The sequence below is a fragment of the Sorghum bicolor genome, chromosome 5 (assembly GCF_000003195.3).
Source record: "Sorghum bicolor cultivar BTx623 chromosome 5, Sorghum_bicolor_NCBIv3, whole genome shotgun sequence".
NCBI lineage: Eukaryota > Viridiplantae > Streptophyta > Magnoliopsida > Poales > Poaceae > Sorghum > Sorghum bicolor.
Window position 1 is genome coordinate 19,796,980 of NC_012874.2, and position 24,153 is coordinate 19,821,132.

The window sequence follows — 24,153 nt, forward strand, 5'->3', positions numbered from 1 at the left end:
CTTACCACAGGCGGTTGTCTTTTAAGTCAACCGCCTGTGGTAATGCATCTTCACAGGCGGTTGGCAGCTCTGACACCGCTCTTTTTATACCACAGGCTCGTGATAACTAAAATCACCTGTGGTATAAAAAGAGGACGTCAGCGTTGTACACTTTTCTACTGGTGGCTCATGTTTTAATTTAGTCCTAATTAGTATTTGAACATCTACTGTGACACGGATTAAACTTTAGTTTCTCGATCCAAACACCCGCGCGCCACGATCATATATCCGGCCGGTCTATAAATGTAATAGATTGGGCCGGGTAGCCCTTCCAGCTTCGTCTATCGCTCACAACACAAGAATGGCCACCTACCCCTCCACGCTAGGCGCTGCTCCTAAATCATTCTTCTTGTCCAACTCTCTCTTCAATATCAGCTTGGGAACGGCAACTCCTAGCCGTATCAGCTCGGTGAAGGCCGCTGGAGAGTGCTGGACGAAGCATCCTGCCTGGACCAATGTCCGGCAAGAACGGTGGGAGGGTCATTTGGCCGTGGAAGGACACCTGCCTACTTGGCTGGTACGACCTACTTTTCAGCAGAACTCGTCTTATTATAAGATCACATGTTTCCCTCTCATTAACGAAAACTTGCCGCATGGAACACATGCATGCTCGTGAAAGAAAAAAAAAATCCTATAACATCACATGTCTTGTGTAACTGCGCTGTACAGAATGGCACGTACCTAAGGAACGGGCCAGGTCTCTGGGAAGTCGGCGACCACTCCTCCCACCACATATTCGACGGGTACGCCACACTGGTGCGCATCTCCTTCCGGCGAGGATGCGCCACCGGAGCACATCGTCAGGTCGAGTCGGACGCGTACAAAGCTGCCCGGGCGCACGGCCGTCCTCTCCACCGGGAATTCTCCCAACTGTGTCCCTCGGAGCCTGGAACCCTGCTCGACCGCGTGCGCGACGTCGTCGGCCTCGCAAGCGGCACTTTGCTCACCGACAACGCCAACGTCTCCGTGCTTCCTCTAGGGGATGGCCGGGTGCTGTGCCTCACCGAGGCCACCAAGGGCTCCGTCCTGATAGACCCGGAAACTCTCGACACAATCGGCAAGTTTCGGTACGCGGATAGGCTATGGGGCTTGCTGCAGTCCGCGCACCCGGTTGTGACAGGGAACGAGCTGTTGACGCTGCTCCCGGACATGTTCCGCCGTGGCCATCGTGTGGTCAGGATGGCAGCCGGGAGCAACGAGAGGAAAATGGTCGGGAGAGTGCACTGCCGGGGAGGGCAAGCACCGGGATGGGTGCATTCCTTCGCCGTGACGGAGAAGTACATCGTCGTGCCGGAGATGCCCCTCCGATACTCCCTCGCCGGCGTTCTCAAGTCTCAGATGACACCTTGGTATCTCTTCGACTGGCTACCGGAGTCTGGGAGCTACATGCATGCCATATGCAGGTTCACCGGAAAGACTGTAAGCAACGTTAACGTCACCATTTATGTATTTGTTAATGTTGATCTTTCGTGGATGATGTCCTTGATGTTTACAAGTACCTCGTGTAGGTGGCGAGCGTGGAGGTTCCTCCGTTCATGGCATTACACTTCATTAACGCATACGAACAAGGAGATGCGATCATTGCTGACTGCTGCGAGTACTATGCCGATCCTTCTGTCATCAAGGCACTTGCACTGCGTAGACTAAGATCTCCCGGGATGAACAATGATGCATTCCCTGATGTTAGGTATGCATGTGCAGCCAGAGCTACAAGAATTTATTATTTTGACAAGTAATCTTTATATCCGGTATGCATGTGCAGGGTTGCCCGGTTCAGTATACCACTGGATGGAACCCTCATGGGTGAGCTGGAGACTGTGCTGGACCCTGAGGTGCATGGCCGGGGAGTGGAGATGCCTTCCATCAATCCGGCTTACCAGGGTAAGGAATACCGTTATGTGTACGCGTGTAGCGCGCGAAGGCCATGCAATTTCTTGAACTGCCTCACCAAGATCGATCTTGGGGAGAAAGAGGCCAAGAACTGGCACGAGCTGGGCTCTGTGCCATCAGAGCCCTTTTTTGTGGCGAGGCCAGGGGGATCTGATGAAGATGACGGTAAGTATAATTCCTGAAATAGTTTCTCTAAGTTGATAATCTGTGATTCATTCTGACCCTAAGAATGTTTGTAATAGGGGTTGTGATCTCCATCGTAAGCACCATGGAAGGTGATGGGTATGCGCTACTGCTGGACGCCATGACTTTTCAGGAAATTGCTCGAGTAAGGCTCCCCTACGGCCTACCATACGGCTTCCATGGCTGCTGGATTCCAGAGAATGTATGAGAACGCTGTGTATTGCCCCTCAGTTCAACATTGAAGCATGACCTATCAATTACTCCAGTACATTGATATGCATTCGCATAAATATGCAGAAATCCACTTCGTAGCTATGATATTAATTACTATCCCATCACCATGGCAATGTTGTTCATAAAAAAACCATGGGTAATGTTGTGTGGTACGATTGCAAGCATGTCAACAGCACATGCTTCATCAGCAAATGACTTCTTCTAGATAGCATAATAAACATCAAGTTTAAATAACATAATAAATGATGTTCTCTTTGTTCTTGAATAAATCAATTCCTAGAATCACTGCTGGTCAAACTTTTTTAAGTTTGACTAATTTTATAGAAAAAATAATAATATCTATGACATAAATGAGCACTTTATGAAAATATATTCTACGGTAAATCTAATATTGCTAATTTAATACTATAGTCTTAACTTTTTCTAGAAATTCAGTCAAAGTTCAAAAAATTTGACTTAAGACAACTTTAAGAATCATTCAAGGGGGAGTATATTAATTGCTTCACAAAAGTATAGAGTGCAGTGCAAATGATACAATGCAATGCAATGCAATGCATGACTTACCACAAGGAGAGGGGATGAGGACTGTAACTGCATTGCTCATCAATGTGAGTTGTTACCAGTACTTACCACACCAATTCGGCTACAATTTCTTCAAATACATATCGATGGGGAGAGTGCAAATGCAAATGCCTACATTGTGTGCACTTCACATACTTCATAATTCAATAGTAAGACCATAGTATATGATATACCATACTTCAAAGTAAAGTAGAACTTTAAATTTCATATTATATAGCTAGTGTGAGATACTAAAAACTTAGTGGAGGCAAGTCAAACAACAAAGCTAAATCAAGTGGACCATAGTGTTGCCATTTACTTGCCTACAATGAAGTGATGATCACTCTATGTGCAATCCGAAGCAATACCACCTGCGTAAGTAGTATAATATCATAGAGAGAACTCATTTTAACAAATACAAATAGTAGGTAAAGCGCTCCTACTTCCCAACTCGATATACAATCAAAAAAACTAACAAAGCACCTAAGTCAAATACAGTAGTGTTGCTTCACCTTTTCATATCTTCTAATACATAAAGGATATGATGGCAACCAATTACATCTTCAGAATCTACAGATGAAGACCTACAACTTTCATAGAGGAACTATATTTTTTATGAAAGATCCGGTAATCTGGCTTTGATTGATAATAAGAAAGAGTTAGCCTACAACAATGATTACATGCATGAGAGGCACTCCCTGTAACATCTCGAGTTTTTTAGTAAACCAAAAATATGACATTTTTTAAAATTATAACTATAATCATTTGAATCATAGAGATTATAGGTCAAATCCGAGTCCAACCCACTAACAAAACGTTGCTTCATGTAGATTTGTTTATAGGAGTGTGTCCGTGTTCTTTAGTAGGCTTAGGGTTTTGTGTTTGAGTGCACATATCCATAGTAGGTTCTTCTCAAATCTTTGTTGAGCCTATCTCGAAGGCGAAGTGAATCCTTTCTCAACTTCCTCATTGGAGTGTTTCTCCAACTCCTTTGGATCCCTTCCAAACTCTTTTCGAATCCCGCACAAATCCCTTTTGGATCCCTCATAAATTTTTTTTAAGTCTCGTTCATAAAAAGGAAATATTCTTTTCCTTTTCCCTCTTTAAAATCTTGATGTCTGCCGTATCGTCATCTGGTGGGAGTTGAGCTACTCTGATCCAGTCGAGGCCACTGGTAATTGTCTCTCTTGGTTTAATTACATCGGCGTAACAAAGCTTGATCGGCAACTGACCAAAGGGTAACTAACGGGATAGTGATGATGGCTTGTAGAACTCATAAGTGGCATTGGTGTTCTTCCCACTACCGAATGTGTTTACTGGGATCGTCCTAGGAGTGATGATGTCCATCATCAAATCATTATCTTTGTTCAGCGCTTCATCGGCAGGGTGAAAGAGGAGAGGGAATCTAGACTCCTCATCGACATAAGGCATCCAAGCCTGATGATCCCGAGAAAGACCATTGTAGAAAGTCAGAAAGAATCTGCCGATCTGGTTCTCGTTTGCATCAGTCCTAGGAAGGACTATGATAGCTTTGCTAAAGTTGAGGGGCGAGCGGGTTGCCGATTCATCCTCTGCCAACCATGATCTTTGGCAATGTTTCGTGGAAACTGCTGAGCAAAGAAGTCCCACTGCAGGCGCTTGTGCATATGGGCATTTAGCCACATATTAATGAACCACCTGGGGCCTCCCAAATTGCCTATGGGTTCACCCAGGAGAAGTTTCTCAGTCACATGATGGAGAAGATGGTAAGCAAAACTCAGAAGATATCGACCAAGGGGTAATCGAGAACCATTGGCCAATTGCTTGGCAGCTGCAAGGTAAATACAAGTTGGCCCTACCGATCGGCCGCAAAATTTGAATTTATCCAACCACATATTGATGAAGATAGCATGTTCTCTCTGGCTGACTGATCCGGTTTGCCGATACTTCTGGACGTATCCTGTCCAACCGCCGATGTTGCGGGTGTCTACCTTGTAATCACATTTTCTATTGAAGAGTCTGCTGTCATCGGCAGTTGAGATGTCTAAACCCATAAGCATAAGCACATCGGCAAGACTGGGGGATGCTAGGCCATGGCCAAACATGAAAGCATTCAGGGTATCTGACCAGAAATAGGCGGCTGCTATCATCATCGACTCATTTTTCTCCATATCGGCAATGGAGAGTCTGATGCATTGGTCCACTTTGCGTTCTGCCTAGTATACCTCGTTGGCCCCACTAACTCTCAGAAACCAGTCCTTCCATCCCTTAGTGGTTTTTGGCTAGGATCAGAAGGTGTCTTTCCACAGATCTAGAGAAAATTTTTCAGCTCTGAAAGGGATTCTGTTGGTTTCTGCATTTATTATATCAGTTGGATCCAGATTGCCCATCGGACCCAAGCACTGGATGTGAGGTTATTCGGTGGGAATAACTATTTTGTCGCTCAGTTCCTCAGTTTGGGGAATCAAAAATGATAGAAGAAAATAAAGAAAAATATTGAGTATATATAGTAGGAGCTGCGGTAAGAAAAACGAGGACAAACACAAAGTTAACCTCGGGGACATTGAAGTTGATTGCCATTTCTCCTGGAAGAGAAGAAGATGAAGACTAGGGCTTGAGTGCTCTGGCGGGGGAACTTCTTATTGGTTGGAGACGAGCTCTTGCTTGATGAGATTGCCTCCGGAGGAGTAGGTCTTGGAGATGGAGGAATGGCAAGGTAGAAGATGAGTACCGGGGAAGGATGTATTTATAGGTTGAGAAGAGTAAGGTCATTTTTGACTTATCTCTCTGCCGCATCCGTGAAATTCAAGGTTGTTTAGATGGATATGGTAACTGTTCACACGACAATCAAGACACTGTGTCGGTGATTTGATGGCAAGTAATCATGATCTTGAGGATATTTCACTGTGCGCAATATTTTAATGAACCATCGGCAGCGTATCTTGATATTAAGTCTTTGCCGATGGGCAGTTTTCCCTATGACTTGGCGTTGATCGGAGTATGGGTGGTTGAGAGATGTATGGTGTTTACTGAGATGCAAAAATCAAGACTGGGTTTGTCTAGATTTGGTAACAGATTTTTGTTAAAAAAGAAGATAACTATGCAAAGATAATCATTATCTTGAGGAAATTTCGGAGCATTAATGATTTTATACTCCAAAACTGGAGGGCATATGTTGACACTATTTTGGAACGGGTCAAGTTAGTTGAGATGGACCGATTGATGACAGAAAGGTTATTGTATTGTAGCAGAAGGATGCAGATCAGGATCAACTGATAAAAATAGTGCTGATGATAGGGGATGATCGATAGAAGATTTCTGCTGATTCGGGATCGGTATAAGGTCGAAAATGATGTTTGCTGATTATTGATGATAAACTTATGGTTGCCGATGCCGATGGAGAAGGGCGTGGAGTCTGCTGCTGAAAGGGCGTGTGTGTGCCGATGGGGCAGAAGCCAATGAGGACTATACTTAAGGCAGGAGCCGATGAATACTTTATCATAATTAGGGTAGACATATGAATAGGTAGTTATTGTTTCTTTTTCTATAATTATTCGAGTATGCCTTACATGTAGGAGTCTTGTTTACCTTAATTTAGTCCTAGTCATATTTGGTTATAACTCTTTGGGCTAGGGTATAAATATAGACCCAGCAACAATGTAGAAATATATCAATCAATATCAAATATAAGTTTACTCCTACTATTGCATCTACTTTTCGACGACTTCGTCGGCTCGCATACTTTTCTTTTTATGAGTTCTCATTGATTCAGCGAGTTAACTCGACGACTCCTGAGTTCCGCGTGAGTACCTCTTGGCCGTGACATCTGGGTGTATCGCTGTTGTCAGGACCAAAGTATTCATGTTATCACCTTTGTCGATCAATAGGTCAAATCGACTGGCACGTCTTGACATCGAAATTGGGTATTAGCCCTTTGTGTTTGCAGATCTATTTTTGCATCAACAGATACAAAGTAGAGTAAGATAAGGTTATCTAAGCAGACCGTCTTTCTCACCATCAACGACGCCAGAAAATGCTTGATGATATTAGTTACGCACACAAAAGAATCTAAGAGAAATCATCCACAAGCGCACGGATATCGGTGAGCACTTCACCCGGGAGATAAGTCCATAGTATCGTATTTTTTTTACGACAAAGAGAAAGCGTGCAAAAGACTAACCTTTTATCCTACCTACTACCCACGGGTTGCAAGACAAGATAGTGAGAATTAAGCAATATAGAGAGAACTATTTCTTTAGGCTTCTTGTAACCTATGGTAAATTGTGTAGATATTGTTCTAAGGAGAGTAACTAGAGAAAAGAGACACCTCAGAGAGTGCTTAACCCTAGTACCATATACTACCTTACCTCCCGATGGGACGTGGATTATTGAGACCCAAGAGGATTGTCACTTCCCCCAAAAGGCTACCACAATCTAGCCAAGCAGGGAGTATCTACGAGTATTCCTAGCCCAAGCACCACGCTTACGCTACGAATAATTACTCTATTCCCTATGCAAAGCGAATAAAGTAAAATCATTAACCAAAGAGCAATAAGAACAATAACTTTCTAGTATCAAAAGTTGAATTGCCGAACGATTCTAGAACCAAGCCTCGGGTTAGGAGACTTAATCTCGAAGATACAAAAAAGAAGGCACCGACAGGCCAAGCTTCCACAACTCCTATCTTCACCCTATACTCTCTCAATCTCTCTTGTGGCTATCACCCTAAAGAGACAGATCCATTTGAGGGACCCCTCTCTGTCTAACTCTCTCTAGAAAATATGAATTAGGGTTTTAGAGTTACATCTTAGTGGGGCAGCCCCTTAATTTATAGCCTTCTAGGAATAACCACAGCCATTGGATCAAACCGACTTAAACGTGCGCTTAAGATTAATCCTCAAAGTCGGTGGAGGTAGGATCTGCGAGGTGGAACCTGATTGGTTCCTAACCCCGGGCAGCCGCCCCACCTAGCAGGGGCACCCACCCCTGGCCAACTGCCAAGTGGCCCCAGATTTCAGGTGGTGGATCCTGGAGACTTCTAGAGTCAACCTGAGTTGACGTTTTGGTCTTCTCTCTATGTAAATCTGACATGTGGACCTTCTTTTGTTATTATTCCAGTAACACCCTGTAGAAATAGACAATCACCAAAACTCATGGAATTCTATTAGTGATAACCCTATTTCTACTGAGTACTTGCAAATAGGTCCTTTTTCATGTTAATTGAAAGTTAAAATTAGGAGTTATCTACCTTCAACAGTCTGTCATATGTGGTATTTTTGGATCCTCTCCAAGGCAAGTGAGTATGCCTTCTCTCAGAATATGGTATTTATATCACTAAGACATAGTTGCCTTCTCTCTCTCACCCTACTTCTAATTGGCTTATGTGGAGCTCATAGGTGGCAAAAATAATTCAAACCTACTTGCATGTATTGCATAGTTAAACTGTGGATCCAGAGAAACTAATTATACAAACAAGTCATATGTGCATGTGAATGAAAAGAATAGGAGTTAACTACTTGCATGTTGGTGAGCATCATATGACTTGATTGTATAATTAGTTTCTCTGGATCCATAGTTTTACTATGCAATACATGCAAGTAGGTTTGAATTATTTTCCCACCTACAAGCTCCACAAAAGCTAATTAGAAGTAGGGTCAGAGAGAGAAGGCATCTATGCCTTAGTGATTTAAAGACTACATATTATGAGAGAAGGCATCACTTGCCTTGGAGAGGATCCAGAAATATCACATATGAGAGATTTGAAAGGGTCATACAAGGAATCTCTGAGTTTTATTTGAAAATCTCACAAAAACTCTAGAATAATAGTTGATTAAAGAGCAAGAAATATAGTGCTCGACTTAATCGTTCTATCTTTCAGCTGCTCAAGACCTAAGAGAAGGCTATAAGCCCTGTGGTTAAAGGTAGTATGAGTGAGTCTTGAGTCAGAATAGTTCAGTCTAATCTGGTGGAGAGTCCTTGTTTGAACATATGTGTACTTGTGAGGTGTGAGACTATTGTAGCAACTCCTGATCCATCGCTGAGTCTATCTTTGCTCAGGGACGAGCAAAAGGTAAGCTTGGGGGACTTTGTTGACAGTAGTTAACTCCTATTTTTAACTATCAACATAACTTTTATAATTGCAAAGAGATGCTCACCAACATAGGTTTAGAGGTTTGAACTAACAAATTCCACGAGTTTTGGTTCATCTATGTTTTGTAGGGGTCACATAATAAAAGAGCTAAAGACAAACTAATCATTGAATAAAAGTATCTCAATTGATGAATTGGAATGCACCATTGTGATGGGCTCGTCGAGGCAATCAAAATCCATATATCATTTTCCGTATTTGGAGTCTTGGATGAAGGAATATGAATTTTACATAAAAATACACTTTTCTGGAGTCTAGAACGTTCGAGAAGACACCAGAACAAATTGGACGGCAAACGGCCACAGGGGATGGGCGCCCGCCCCACCACCTTGGGTGGCTGCCTGGCTGCCGCAGCCAATCAGCTTCAACCTTGCGGATTCCCGATCCACCACCTTTGAGGAGTAATCTTGAGCGTACGTTTAAGTCGGTTTGACCCAAGGGTTGTGGTACTTCCTAGGGGGCTATGAATACAAGCCTGACTCTGTTGACACCGTTTTTTTGGATATGGGTCAGAATGATTAAGCAAGACCAATCGACAATGGGGAGATTATTGTATTGTGCCAATAGAAAAGTGCCGATGAGATCAGCCGACAAAGATTGGTGCCAATAGAAGGTGATAATCGGTAAAAGGGGTTCCCTTTAGTGCAATAAGGTCAGCGTGTTTGTCGATTCAATGATTATTGCCAGTAGAAATTATTATTGCCGATGCTGATGAAGGAATATATGGAGACTACTGCTGATGCCGATGAGACAGGGGCAGATGGAGGTTTCATCGTAATTGAAGCGGATACAGAAATAGATAGGTGTTACTTTCTATATTTATTAGAACATGCCTTATGCAAGAGTCTTGTTTTGTCTAAAATTAGAACCTAGTCGTATTTGGTTGTAACTCTTTAGGCCAAGATATAAATATAGACCTAGCAGCAATGTAATGATATCAATCAATATCAAATACAAGTTTACTCCTATTTTTGCATCTACTTTTCGACGACTTCGTCAATTCGCATACTTTTTTTTGTTTATGAGTTCTCAAAGATTCGATGACTTACACTCAACGACTCTCGAGTTCCGCGTGAGTACCTCATGGCTGTGACATCTAGGCGCATCGCTGTTGTTACGACCAAAGTATTCAAGTTATCACCTTTGTCGATTAATAGGTCAAATCGACCGGCACGCCTTGCCATCGAAATCGAGTATTAGCCCTTTGTGTTTGCAGATCTATTTTTGCATCAACGCATCTTTCGGCACACCTAGTGGGACTAATCAACAAAGATCAACATGCTTACTTCTGAACTTGATGTGGACAACGTCATCGGTGTGAAAGAGGTCGATCTCAAGGAAGAACAGAAGCAAGCTATGGAGAAGGCTATGGAGGAGTACAAGCAGCTTTGTTTGAAATCTTTCAACCTGAACAGGAGTGGCGAAGTCATCCAGAAGCAAGATCTGCCGTTGCCTCGGCAGGTTACCTTTGATCCCAATCCTGGTAAACTGTAAGAGATGGTTAATTCTGCAATTAATCATGCTTTGATTAACCACTCCAATGTGTTGTCCAACACTGTGATCCAAACTTTCAAAGAGGGGCAGACACCACCACTTTTATGCTAGCCTAGCCTATCATCAGCCAGGATTATCATTGGTTGTAGCTCCATTGGCTCCTACAGCCGTTGCGTGTACAAAAGTCACGTCTCCTCCGAGTACGGTAGGATTGGCTAATGAACAATCAACACCGATGAGATCAGATCCAATGACTTCAGGTGGGCGGGTTCAGCTCAACACAGATCTATCTGCATCGGCTATGTCAGGATCCATATTTGAAAATTGTCAGGTTCCTCCTAACTGGTGGGGATATGGTATGCCTCCCGAGTTTTTAGCAAATAATTCTGGAACATCTCAGATACCTGACATAGCAGGGAAAGCTCCCATGCCATCGGTACCTCCAGTTTCACCGATGACTCAAGTGCCTCAGTTTTCCACAACAACTACTGTGCAACCAGTTACTGGGAATTTTTAGATGCCAACATTCCAAGTGCCTAATGCAAGCTCATCGACAAATCAATTGCCGACGCAACAGAGGTTCATGTCTCAGGCAGGGTATGTCAATCCAACAATGACAGTTAACTACCAGTCATCGGCAAGTCTTGTGCCGATGAATGCCAATAATGGTCACATGCAGGCTGGCTTTCAGAATCAGGCACCGGCAGCTCAGTCGATGAATCTTACTTAGCAGATTGGTGGCCCACAAGCAATGGCCAATATGTTGTTTGTCGAAGATCGTATGCCACAGAGACACATGGAAGCATATCAGCAGGCACCAGAGATTCAACCAGCACATCGGCAAGATGTCGATGCTTATTGGGCCGACAAAATAGCAGAGGTCATGAGAGATCAGTTTGGGATAAAACCTAAAGTCAATACTTATTCTTATCGAACACCATATCCTCCTACATATGACCTAATTCCTCTTGCAAATCGGTACAAGGTGCCAGATTTTACTAAGTTCTCTGGACAAGATGATACATCGACGATGGAGCTTGTCAAATGCTTTATCATCTAGTGTGGAGAGACTACTAACAGAGATGAGTTAAGGGTTTGGCTGTTCTCATCATCTTTGTCTAGGACAACTTTTACTTGGTTTATTTCATTACCTCCAAACTCTGTTATTACCTAGTCCGATCTGGAGAAACAGTTCCATAAATATTTCTTTTCTGGAGTTCATGAGAAGAAGCTCACCGATTTAGTAAGACTAAGGTAGCGTAATGATGAATCGGTAGAGAGTTTTGTGCAGAGGCTTTGGGATGTGAAAAACAAATGTTATAGCCTGGTTTTGGATGATCGGCAGCTGGCTGATTTGGCTTTTCAAGGGTTGTTGCCACATCTCAAGTGTTGACACTTGCTGACACCACTTGAATACTAGGTTGTCATCCCCAGCATGGCACTAGAGTGTACTATGGTATTTATACGCACACAGATAATCCGCAAGCGCACGGATACCGTTGAAGCTTTTACCCGGTTAAAGGTTTTATCGTATCCACAGGGAAACGGGAGAACTGATCTACGCTCTAACTTAACCAAGATAAGTAAATAGGTGTAAATAGGAAAGATGGTAGAATCGAATAAGAACAATATTAAAGGTAAGATAACAGTGAGTGATAATATGGGAATAGAGAGTAGAGCAATCTAGTATATGGGCAATGGTAGCAGAATAGAGAGGATAACTATGGTTTCTCTACTTCAAAGGGGTATGTCTATGTCTAGGACGAACCATGTGATAAGATTACACCACAAAGGATGCTTATCCATAGGCCGATAAACCCTACCCATCCTGCTAACGAGAGGTGGAGTACAGAGGACCAACGTAACTGTCACCTACGTGGCCTACCACACAATCCAGCTAGACAGGGGATATCCACAAGTAATCTAGATCTAAGCAGCTCGCTTACACCTATACTACAACTCTCACCTATAGCGTCCTATAGATTAAAGTACTCAAAAGAGTTGTGAACAAGAACATACATGATTAGTAATTGCATAATGAATTAGAAGTAGATTACCAGAGTCATCCCATGAGCAAGCTTGATTAGAGCTTGATCATGACGAAGTACAACCGGAGGAAGAACCGACAGGCCGGCCTCTCCTCTAATCCTCCTTCCCTCTCCATCTCGCTACTATCTAGATCTACTCTAGTTTAGAGAAGAGAGGAGAGCTCTCATCTCTAAACCCTAGCTTTTGCTCCGTCTATGAATAATGAATAATGATCAAAGGGTGCCTCCTCCAGGGGCCTGGGCCGTCGGATCAAACCGACATTGATTGAACGGTTATTCTTGATCCTTTAGGTCGGTGGAGATCTCCTGAGAGAAAGAGTCCTGATTGGGCTCCAAGTCAGGGCGGCCGCCCTGCCTCTGGCCCCGTTCGGCCTCTGCTTCCTTCACGTGGCTTCTGGAGTCTTCTAGATGTAAGATAATTGCACGACACGTTAATATCTCTTTGTAATCCCGACATGTGGGCCTTTCTTCCGTATTTCCTGATAACCCCCTGCAGAAATAGACAAACACCAAAACTCGTGGAATTCTGTCAGATAAAACCCTAAGTCTAGATGTTGATTTCATTTGGATCCTTTTCTTTGTTTATTTGATGATTAAATTTGATACTTAAGGACCGTCAACAAACTCCCCCAAGCTTAACTCTTGCTCGTCCCTGAGCAAGGATAATCTCAGCGATGGATCAGAAGTTGTTGCAATATTTTTAAAAGTTGACGGTACACATGCTTTTTAAATGAGGTCTTATCTCTGAGTTAGTGTAAACTGTCAAGACTTAAAACTTACTCATTTTACCTTTCACCATGGGGCTTGTAACCGTCACTTGTGTCTTGAGTAGTTAAAAGATAGAACAGTCAAGTCAAGCGCCATGTCTCTTATTCTTGATCAGCTATAGCTCTGGAGTTTTTGCAGATTTTCAAGTAAAACTCAGAGATTCCTTGTATGACTCTCTAAATCTCTCTTTTATGGTATTTCTGGATCCTTACCAAGGCAGTGATGGTATATGCCTTCTCTCAAGATATGTGGTATTTGTGGTATAAGGCATAGTGACATTGCCTTCTCTCTCACCCAACTCTAATAAGGCTTTAATATCTGGAGCTCATAGGTGGGAGACAGCTAATACATACTTACAAGACATTTATTGCATAGTCAAACCATGGATCCAGAGAAACAAGTCAATAAATCAAATCAAGATGTGCATGTGTGGCGAATGAATGGTGAAAGTCTAATTCTACCTTTGCTCTTTTGAGGGGATACATACCTTTCTTGCACTTTGAAGCTTTTTAGGGAGAATGAGATGCTCTATATTTTCGTTTTCTTTCCTCTCAGGTGGGTATCTTGTACCCCTAATTCTACTGTCGGACACTTGTCCATTTTTACCTCTCGTCTCACTTTTTCTTTTCTTCAAGGTTCCAGGCACTTGCCCCTTTTTATTTCCTCGTATTATTATTATTTTTTCTCTTTTTTTTAGAGCACTCATCTCCTGAAAGAATGTAGCAAGTGGTAGTAACCAAAATAACTGGAGCATTTATTCCACAGGGAAAACAGAAATATTTTTGGCTATTCTCTCCCGGATTAGGAGTAGAATATTTTTGGGTGGTTCTGGAGATGTACATGGATGGATATATGTGGATGGTACTTCCGGAGTAGAAGTAGCATATATGAGTGAACGTGCAAGTGAATCTTGATTTAACCACATGACAAGCTCCTAAGGGTCTACACAGCTTGACCACACTCAATGATCATAAGCAGTAAATAGTAAATGTGTGGCTCAAAGTCTAGCAAGCATGTATATATGGCTGTGGTAGGAATTTAAACTCTCATCATACAAGAACTCATCATGCAATATTTTAAAGATTTTTCAAAGATAAAATTCTCCAGAATTCTAGCATCTCTAGGAACGGATAAACAGCAGCTCAACCTTCCCATATCATATCCGTTAACAACTTAGATTTCAGATCAAGTTTTCATCCCACAAGTTTAGATCTAGAGCAAGCTTTAAATTATAACAGTTATATCTAAACTTGAGAGAGAACTTCAAATTTGCAAATTAGGCAGAGCAACTATTCATCATATCCATGCTAGAGTTTCATTATTAAGATTCAGATTAGCATAGCCACTTTATTTATTTATTAAACACACTAAGCAAAAGAGATATATATATATATATAAACACAAAATCTTTATTTGGTTTTTCATAGTTTATGTATTTTAATATTCTAACATAATATAAGTATAAAGATAGGTAGAAATACTTAGTGAGATAAATGGGGGTGCTCTCCCCCAAGCTGAATTTTTACGTAATTTCTCTTGATGTAGCTAGCAGGTGGCAGAGGTGTATTGGAAAGTTAGCAGCAATCTGACAGCGATTAGAATGTCCTCCGTTTGCTAGTCTTCTTGATTCTTAATTTCTGTGGAGCTCAAATAGACAACAAAGCTTGTGGAACTAATTAAATGTTAGCATTAATATCTAGCCTTCATCATGTTGAGCTTCCTCAATAAATATTACTCCCTGTTTTTATATTTTTATTTTATAAAGCAGAAAAGAAATATTTATTTTGTTTTTATGCCACCACAGTGAATGTACTTATGGGTTTTATGCCACCAGCATACTCACATGAGGCTTAGTATTTTTAACATTTTTATTTTCTTTTCAAGATAGCATGACTAACTAACAAGCCATTTAAGGAAAGTAAATAATTTAAGGAAAAATGCAGAAAGGATAAATATGGATAATTTCTGATTTTACCTTTCGGCGAGGGTTCAATGATTTAAGTCTTCTGAACAAGACTTCTCACCGTGTTTATTCTTTAGGTGTGTCATTTGATTCAGGTGTGGACCTTGATGTCTGCACATCTTGATACGCTGTCCCCCATGTTCTTCGTTTGCCCAGCAGTTCGAAGTGCGGCGTTGGCAGTATCTTGCTCAATGTGTTTGTGCTCATAGATCCAGGTCCTTCACTTTCTTAGAGTCTAAGAGTTATAAAACTCCTCCGTGTTTTGCTCGAAGTGTACCTGCTCATAGAGACAAGACAGAGATCAAGTGCATGGGTCCTGTTGGTGGAAAACACCAACAGAACCTAAAGTGTATTTGTTCTTCTCTAACCTTAAGCATGGTGAGCAAGACAAAGTTGATGAATGATAAGTTCATGAGTGTAGCACTTATAACATTTGTCAGATCAGATCGCTTCAACCTTGTGGAAAGATAATCTATCTATGTATATGTCTTTTTCTTTATATCTCTCAAAGATTGAATGTGTAACATTTTAGCTCATATGATTAGGAGTGTGGGTTCATGGAGGTAGTACTAGGAACAAGGATTAATGGACTAAACATGCTGAATCAGTTGGGTTGGTTAATTTAGAGTTATAAATCATACATGTTTGTCTCTTTATTTATGTGAACGCTAGAACCAAGGAGAAGCTTATAAAAGTGATAGTCACATATCTTAAGATGTTACCTTAATTGAAGAGTGATGGTACCATCTCACCTTGCGGAAGCTTCCCATTCGTAGTGGTTGTTTGTATCTTGTTTATGTACTTTGTCTCCTTCCATGGATCATCTCTCTATGATGAATGAGCTATGTCCTTCTTGTGCAAATTGTTAAACTTCATGTGTCACTCTCTTCGTCTCTGATGTGAGTTTATCTCAGGACTTCCCAAATCGATATTGAAAGTTTTTCTGCAGGGGTTAGTCCGACAAAAATATAACAATGTCTACACAAGCAGTTTTTAGTTCAATAACCGAACTAGACTCCATGTCTAATCAGATTAAGGAAGGCTGTTTAACCTAAGCACCATGCTTAATTTAAAAGCCAATAGAAGTATGTGCAGTACTTCCAAACTAACACTTACTAGTAAATAGACAAAGGTAACATGACAGCATTTATAGAGATCTACTCAAGTGGAGATGAAGTAGTGTGATTAGTATTTAACAAATTGAGCATGTCTTAAAGGTAGGGACAACCAACATAGCAACATGGCAAAGGATGTAAAGTACTCCCCCAAGCTTGAATTTTGTAGAATTCAAGTTTGGATGAATTTAATTCAGTGTTGCATGATGATTGGTTGGACATACCTTGTACTTGCTTGTTATTCATCTGATCTTCTTGTTCCAATCCTGGAAAGGTTAGTGACAAGAATACCCGAAGGAATATTTTTACAATTATCCTTATATGCTCAATACACAAGGTAATGTTGCAAATAATTAAAAACTCATGTTATGATCTGATCAGTGCTTATTTTAGGACACCAAGCTTGTCCTTGGGAAACCATCAATTTATGTTGGTGAAGTGGTTTCCCTTCCAACGCTGACCTAAATCATGATCAACTCAACGAGATCTGCAATATTTATTATAGACATATGCATCGACAACCGCCCTTTTAAAGTTTTTATAAATAGAAAGGAAGAGGGACTTGGAGATCTCAAATGTGGTGATGTTGGAGAGACCAATAGATTGGGAAGATGTTGCATATGAGCATGGAGTAAACAAAGTGGCTATGAAATAAATTCCATGCTTATTAATGTTATCTTCGTCTCCAATCTGAATGTTCAGAGTTTCTCTTGGATTGGTCTCACTTATGTCCTCTTCTATAGTTGGATGAATCCCATCTTCAAAGGGAGTCAAGAACTCACCATTTGAAAATGAACCAAAGTCAGAATTCATTAAGGCTTCTTCCTTATCCATCCATTCTACACATTCTAGCCATTTAGAACTTGTGATCAGAAAATGGGAGGTGTTAGAATTTTCAATATGGCTTAGATCTCCTTGACTTGATATGTCATCCTCGACTTCTTCATAAAAGGAACCAGGACATTCTCTAAGAGAACCATTATTGCAAGGATTTGAATTATCCCTGCTTGAAGGTCTCTTATGGAATCAGAAGTCTAAACCATCAGCATCTGAAAAATTTAAGGTCGGAATTCCTTCCTCCCTTGAAGAATTTTGGGGTATTGATGGTTTAGGATCGAAAGCTAAAGTTTGGGATTGAAGTGGTTGTGATCTGGCTATCGAAACTTCTTCTTCTTGTCTAGGAACTGGTTCTGTCTCTTTCTCAGGGATATAAAAGCTAGGAGACTTTCCACTTAATAAATCAATCAAATTCCAAGCTTCACTAGCAGGTAGGTGATAGAAGGATCCTCTAGAGGCTGTATTCAAGGTTTGCTTATTTTCCCCACTAAGGCCCTCAAAAATGTGAATTAGAAGAACTTCTTCTGGAATAGAAAGCTTTGGGCCAGTGAGAGTAAGGTTAATAAAGCGGTCCCATGATTTCCTAAGAGATTCTTCTTCCAGTTGTCTAAAAGAAATAATCTCACGCCGAAGTTCCGCCACTTTGGAGATTGGAAAATATTTAGAAAGAAAACTACTATATAACTCCTTCCAATCTCCATGAACACTCCCTATTTTGAGTTTGTACCAATGTCTAACTTTTCCCGCTAAAGAGAACGGAAAGAGCTTCCATTTAAGGGTCTCATCGGACATGCCTTCTATGCGAAGGATGTCAAAGACTCGATAAAACTCTCTTAGGTGTGTGTATGGGTTTTCCTCACCTTCTCATGAGAAAGGTTGTTTTTGAACAAATTCTATGTATTCGGGGTCTATCTCAAAACTAGATGCTATGATAGGCTTTGAAGATTTTGGTGGTTCGAGATGTGTGCCCGTAGGTCTATCAAATTCATAGATAGACATGTTTGAATTCATGATAGACCAGAGATCAAGGATTAGATAAGAAGAAAGATTAGCAGAGATGAGGCAAAGGATACAAGGAAATATATATATATATATATATATATATATATATATATATATATATATTTATATTTTTAAGAAAATGATTAAGCTAGTTCGTAGTCAACTCAGCAACCGTCTCCCCGGCAACGGCGCCAAAAATGCTTGTTGACACTTGCTAACACCACTTGAATACTAGGTTGTCATCCCCAGCATGGCACTAGAGTGTACTATGGTATTTATACGCACATAGATAATCCGCAAGCGCACGGATACCGTTGAAGCTTTTACCCGGTTAAAGGTTTTATCGTATCCACAGGGAAACGGGAGAACTGATCTACGCTCTAACTTAACCAAGATAAGTAAATAGGTGTAAATAGGAAAGATGGTAGAATTGAATAAGAACAATATTAAAGGTAAGATAACAGTGAGTGATAATATGGGAATAGAGAGTAGAGCAATCTAGTATATGGGCGATGGTAGCAGAATAGAGAGGATAACTATGGTTTCTCTACTTCAAAGGGGTATGTCTATGTCTGGGACGAACCACGTGATAAGATTACACCACAAAGGATGCTTATCCATAGGCCGATAAACCCTACACATCCTGCTAACGAGAGGTGGACTACAGAGGACCAACATAACTGTCACCTACGCGGCCTACCACACGATCCAGCTAGACAGGGGATATCCACAAGTAATCTAGATCTAAGCAGCTCGCTTACACCTATACTACAACTCTCACCTATAGCGTCCTATAGATTAAAGTACTCAAAAGAGTTGTGAACCAGAACATACATGATTAGTAATTGCATAATGAATTAGAAGTAGATTACCAGAGTCATCCCATGAGCAAGCTTGATTAGAGCTTGATCATGACGAAGTACAACCGGAGGAAGAACCGATAGGCCGGCCTCTCCTCTAATCCTCCTTCGTTCTCCATCTCGCTACTATCTAGATCTACTCTAGTTTAGAGAAGAGAGGAGAGCCCTCATCTCTAAACCCTAGCTTTTGCTCTATCTATGAATAATGAATAATGATCAAGGGGTGCCTCCTCCAGGGGCCAGGGGGTCTGGTTATATAGTCCCCTTAAGTGAACCTAGGTCGTCGGATCAAACCGACATTGATTGAACGGTTATTCTTGATCCTTTAGGTCGGTGGAGATCTCCCAAGAGAAAGAGTCCTGATCGGCCTCCGCTTCCTTCCCGTGGCTTCTGGAGTCTTCTAGATGTAAGATAATTGCGCGGCACGATAATATCTCTATGTAATCCCGACGTGTGGGCCTTTCTTTCATATTTCCTGTTAACCCCCTACGAAATAGACAAACACCAAAGCTCGTGGAATTCTGTTAGATAAAACCCTAAGTCTAGATGTTGATTTCATTTGGATCCTTTTCTTTGTTTCTTTGATAATTAAATTTGATACTTAAGGACCGTCAACATCAAGGACTAATATGCTTCTCAAGAGTTTGAAAGTTTGAGTCATCTAGTGCAAAGAATTTCTAATCATGGCACTAGGGCTTTTGAACCTAGAAAGAATTGGAATAAAAAGGTGTCATTTGTCGATGAGGCAGAAAATTCCAATTCTGATGAGGAACCAGTCATCGGCTTAGCAGAGTGGGTGAAAAACAAGAAGCCGATGTCTTGTCCTTTTGGCCAGAAAGAGCCAGAAAAGTTTGCTTTTGATATCACTAAAGCCGATAAGATATTTGATTTCTTGCTTCAAGAGGGACAGATTAAGCTATCAACAAATCATGTGATTCCATCGGCAGGAGAATTGAAGAAGATTAAGTACCACAAATGGCATAATGCAACTTTGCACAGTACAAATGAATGCAAGGTGTTTAGGCAGCAGTTGCAATCGGCTATAGAATCTGGGAGAATCAAGTTTGATGGCTCTAAAACTCAGAAGCCGATGAAAATCGATTAGCACCCTTTTCCCACAAACATGTTGGATGCCAAAGGGAAGACCATGGTTCTGACATCAGAAATTACTGAGAAGAGCGCATCAGTGGATCCCCAACATTAGATAACTACCGATGATGCAAAGGGAAAAGGTCTATTGAAAGAAAGTAGTAGCTCTAAAAGACCTCCCCGATCTAGCGTTGTGATCACCCATAGAATTGGCAGCAACGTGAGGATCGACATCGACGTCAGCAAGAAGAGAGGTGTTGGGAAGAGTGGAATCAGCATAAGGATCATTGGGATTGCCCGTTCATCGTTCACTGTTGGGAGCGAGGTATCAAACTACCGACAGTTGAGGATTGTCCCGAGTGTAATGGTTATCGTCGGCACGATCGGTCAAATCGGAGATTCTAGCCCGATGATCGATGTTTTAATAAGCTGATCAAAGGAAAAACATCAGTTCATGATTGGCTGGGGGGCAGGCTTAATGTGCATGAAAGTCTTGGTGGACGTGTCGGTTATTTTCCAAGGAATCAAGAAGAACTTGAAGAGAAGGTGAACGCACAAGTCCCCATTGAATTCATATTCTACAAAGATCCTAATATATATCATGTAGAATCAGATGGAGTTCGCTACCAACCTGTTTGGAAGACCAAGCTTCCCCGATGGTGTCTAGAAGGTTTGACAAGGATACAGAGGAGGAGGATGCAACGGGAATGCCAAGAAGATTTATATAGGGAGGAAAATTCTTCTAAATCTAAAAATCGGCAGCAGTCGGATCGCAAGGGAAAAGGTCCATCGGCAGATGTCAATATGGTATTCATGTTGCCGATGGAATTTCTTGCACCTTCTAGTGGTGACAAGGAAACTAATCTATCTGATCAAATAGCTCAGTTGGCACTTGACCCGATGATGGCTGTTTTTGAGAAACCAACCGATGGTGAAAGGCAGCATCTCAAAGCTTTGTTCGTTAAGGGCAGGGTTGATGGGCAGCCAGTCTCTAAGATACTCATTGATGGAGGGGCTGTAATTAATATTATGCCCTATGTGATGTATAGAAAGCTTGGTAAAGGAGATCAAGATTTGAGCAAGACCGATATGATGCTGAAAGACTTTGAGGGCAATGTGTCTCCAGCTAAAGGAGTCGTGTGCGTTGAATTGTCTATCGGCAACAAGACCTTACCAACAACTTTCTTTGTCATCAATGGTAAAGGCACATACAACCTACTATTGGGGAGCGATTGGATTCATGCCAATTGTTGCGTCCCTTCTACAATGCATCAATGCCTCATTCAGTGGGTTAGAGATAAAATTGAAGTTGTCCCTATAGATTCTTCTCACGTCATTGCATCGGCAGAGTCAGATACTTATGAGCGAACTAGGTGCATATTAGGAGAAGCCTAGGGGAAAGATTTCCTCAGAGTTACCGATTATGAGATTCCACCGATTCAAGCAGTCGGTTCTGATGAAGAGTTTTAATGGATAGATTCACCGATGATAGAAAGTTAGGATAGGGGATCACATTGGCCGATGATTTAGTAGAAGTAGACATTGGTAATGGTGATAGACCAAGGTCTACTTTTATTAGTGCTAAGTTAGATTTTGAGTGTAAGTAACAATTGATTGATTTATTAAAGAATATAAAGATTGTTTCACTTAGGATTATAATGAGATGTCTGGATTAGACTGATCAATTGTCGAACATCGGTTACCTATCAAGTCTGGATTTCAGCCACATCAGCAGCCAGCACGCCGATGTAACCCTAATATTCTTCCTGATATTAAGGCTGAAATAACCAAACTAATTAAAGCTAAGTTTATTTGATAGTGTTGGTATGCGGAGTGGATTTCCAATGTTGTTCCTGTCTACAAGAAGAATGGGAAACTTCACGTGTGCATTGATTTCAGGAATCTCAATAAAGCTACACCGATGGATGGCTACCCGATGCGGTTTGCTGATTTGCTGGTTGATGCTGCAGCTGGGCATCAGATTATTAGCTTTATGGATGGTAATGCAAGATACAATCAAATATTCATGGCTGAAGTGAATATTCCTAAGACTGCATTTAGGTGTCCTTGTCATGTTGGTTTGTTTGAATGGATAGTTATGACTTTTGGTTTGAAAAATGCCGGTGCCACTTATCAAAGGGCTATGAATTTTATTGTTCATCAGACGTTGGTGGAAATCTATATTGATGATGTGGTGGTAAAGTCTGGAAATTTTATAAGACATCTAGTTGATCTACGGAAGATACTTGAGTGTACAAGGAAACATGGTTTAAAGATGAATCCTAATAAATGTGCATTTGGTGTATCGGTGGGCCAGTTCTTGGGTTTCATGGTGCATTACAGGGGGATTGAAAATAGTAGGAGGTCCATTGATGCAATCAACAAGGTAGTTGCTCCTGCAGATAAAACTAAACTCTAGTCTTTGATCAGCAAGATTAATTTCATCAGGAGGTTCATATCCAATCTGTCGGGTAAGATCAAGGCTTTCAGTCCTTTACTCAGATTGAAAGTTGATCAGGAGTTTGTGTGGGGGATTGAACAACAGTTGGTCCTAGATGAAATTAAGAAATATTTGATGAATCCTCTGGTACTAGTTCCACCTCAACACAGAAAACCCTTCAGATTATACTTGTCGACCGATGGTACTGTTATCGGTTCAGCCCTCATTCAAGAATTTGAAGGGAGGGAGCGTGTGATTTATTATTTAAGCAGGAGATTGGTGGATGCTGAGACAAGGTATTCGGATATTGAGAAATTATGCCTGTGTTTGTACTTTTCTTGTATTAAATTGAGGCATTATTTGCTATCGGCCGAATGTACTATCATATGCAAGGATGATGTGGTCAAATACATGTTGTCGATGTTGATTTTGAGTGGTAGAATCGGCAAGTGGATCCTGGCATTGTCAGAATTTGACCTGCATTATGAATCGGCTAAGGCAGTTAGGGGGTAGGTTATGGCCGATCTTGTTACTCAACATTGCAGTTCAGTGGGTTCTTTGGAAGTTGCTCCTTGGACACTTTTCTTTGATGGATCTACATGTGATCAAGGAGTAGGTATCGGCATAGTACTAATTTCTCCCCGAGCGAAAAAGTATGAGTTTTCATTCCCGATTGTTGCTACATCGACAAACAATCAGGCTGAGTATCAAGCTTTGGTAAAAGGGTTGGAGTTATTGAGGGAAATTCGTGCCGATGCCGTTGAAATCTTCGGTGATTCTATGCTTGTTATAAATCACTTGATTAGGGTTTATGGATGTCGAAGTGAGGTTTTAGTTTCATATTATGAGAGATGTTTGCAATTGTTGAAAGAATTTAAGAATTTCCATTTGGAACATATTCCCCGATTACATAATGAGGAAGCCAATCGGCTAGCTCAACACGCCTCGAGATATCAGCCTATCCTAGAGGTGCTGACATTGGCAATCAGTGCTGATGATTGGAGAACAAAGATCATCAATTACTTGAAATACCCCTCTAAGAAAGTTGAGAGACGCATTAGATTTCAAGCCACTAATTATGTACTCCTCGATGATGAGCTATATTATCGTACCTTGGATGGAGTTTTACTCAGGTGTCTTGGTGATGATGAGTCGAAAAATTTGATGGGTGAAATTCATGAGGGGGTATGTCGAGCACATTAATCGGGTTTTAAAGTGAAGTGGATGATTAGGAGAAATGGATATTATTGGCCGACTATTCTCGAAGATTGTTTCAAGTATTTCAAAGGATGCCAAGGGTGTCAACGGTTTGACAATATTCAAAGAGCCCCTACATCAGCTATGAACCCTATCATTAAACCCTGGCCGTTCCAAGGATGGGCTATTGATCTTATCGGACAGATTTATCCACCATCAAGCAAAGGGCATAAGTTTATTCCTGTTGCCACCGATTATTTCACTAAGTGGGTTGAAGCTATTCCTTTGAAAAAGGTGACATCCACC

General features: G+C 41.3%; 1 protein-coding gene across 1 annotated transcript; it reads left to right on the plus strand.

The window, feature by feature from the left end:
• Positions 341-2,542, plus strand: LOC8064382 (carotenoid cleavage dioxygenase 8 homolog A, chloroplastic). Its single transcript, XM_002449365.2, has 5 exons — positions 341-556; positions 709-1,458; positions 1,548-1,726; positions 1,802-2,094; positions 2,172-2,542. The coding sequence occupies exons 1-5, from the start codon at positions 341-343 to the stop codon at positions 2,318-2,320; spliced, it is 1,587 nt and encodes a 528-aa protein (XP_002449410.1). The 3' UTR covers positions 2,321-2,542.

Coding starts and splice junctions, on each gene's coding strand:
- LOC8064382 (XM_002449365.2), top strand. CDS start 341: ATGGCCACCTACCCCTCCACGCTAGGCGCTGCTCCTAAATCATTCTTC. Junction 557..708: donor GACACCTGCCTACTTGGCTG/GTACGACCTACT, acceptor TGCGCTGTACAG/AATGGCACGTACCTAAGGAA. Junction 1,727..1,801: donor GATGCATTCCCTGATGTTAG/GTATGCATGTGC, acceptor ATGCATGTGCAG/GGTTGCCCGGTTCAGTATAC.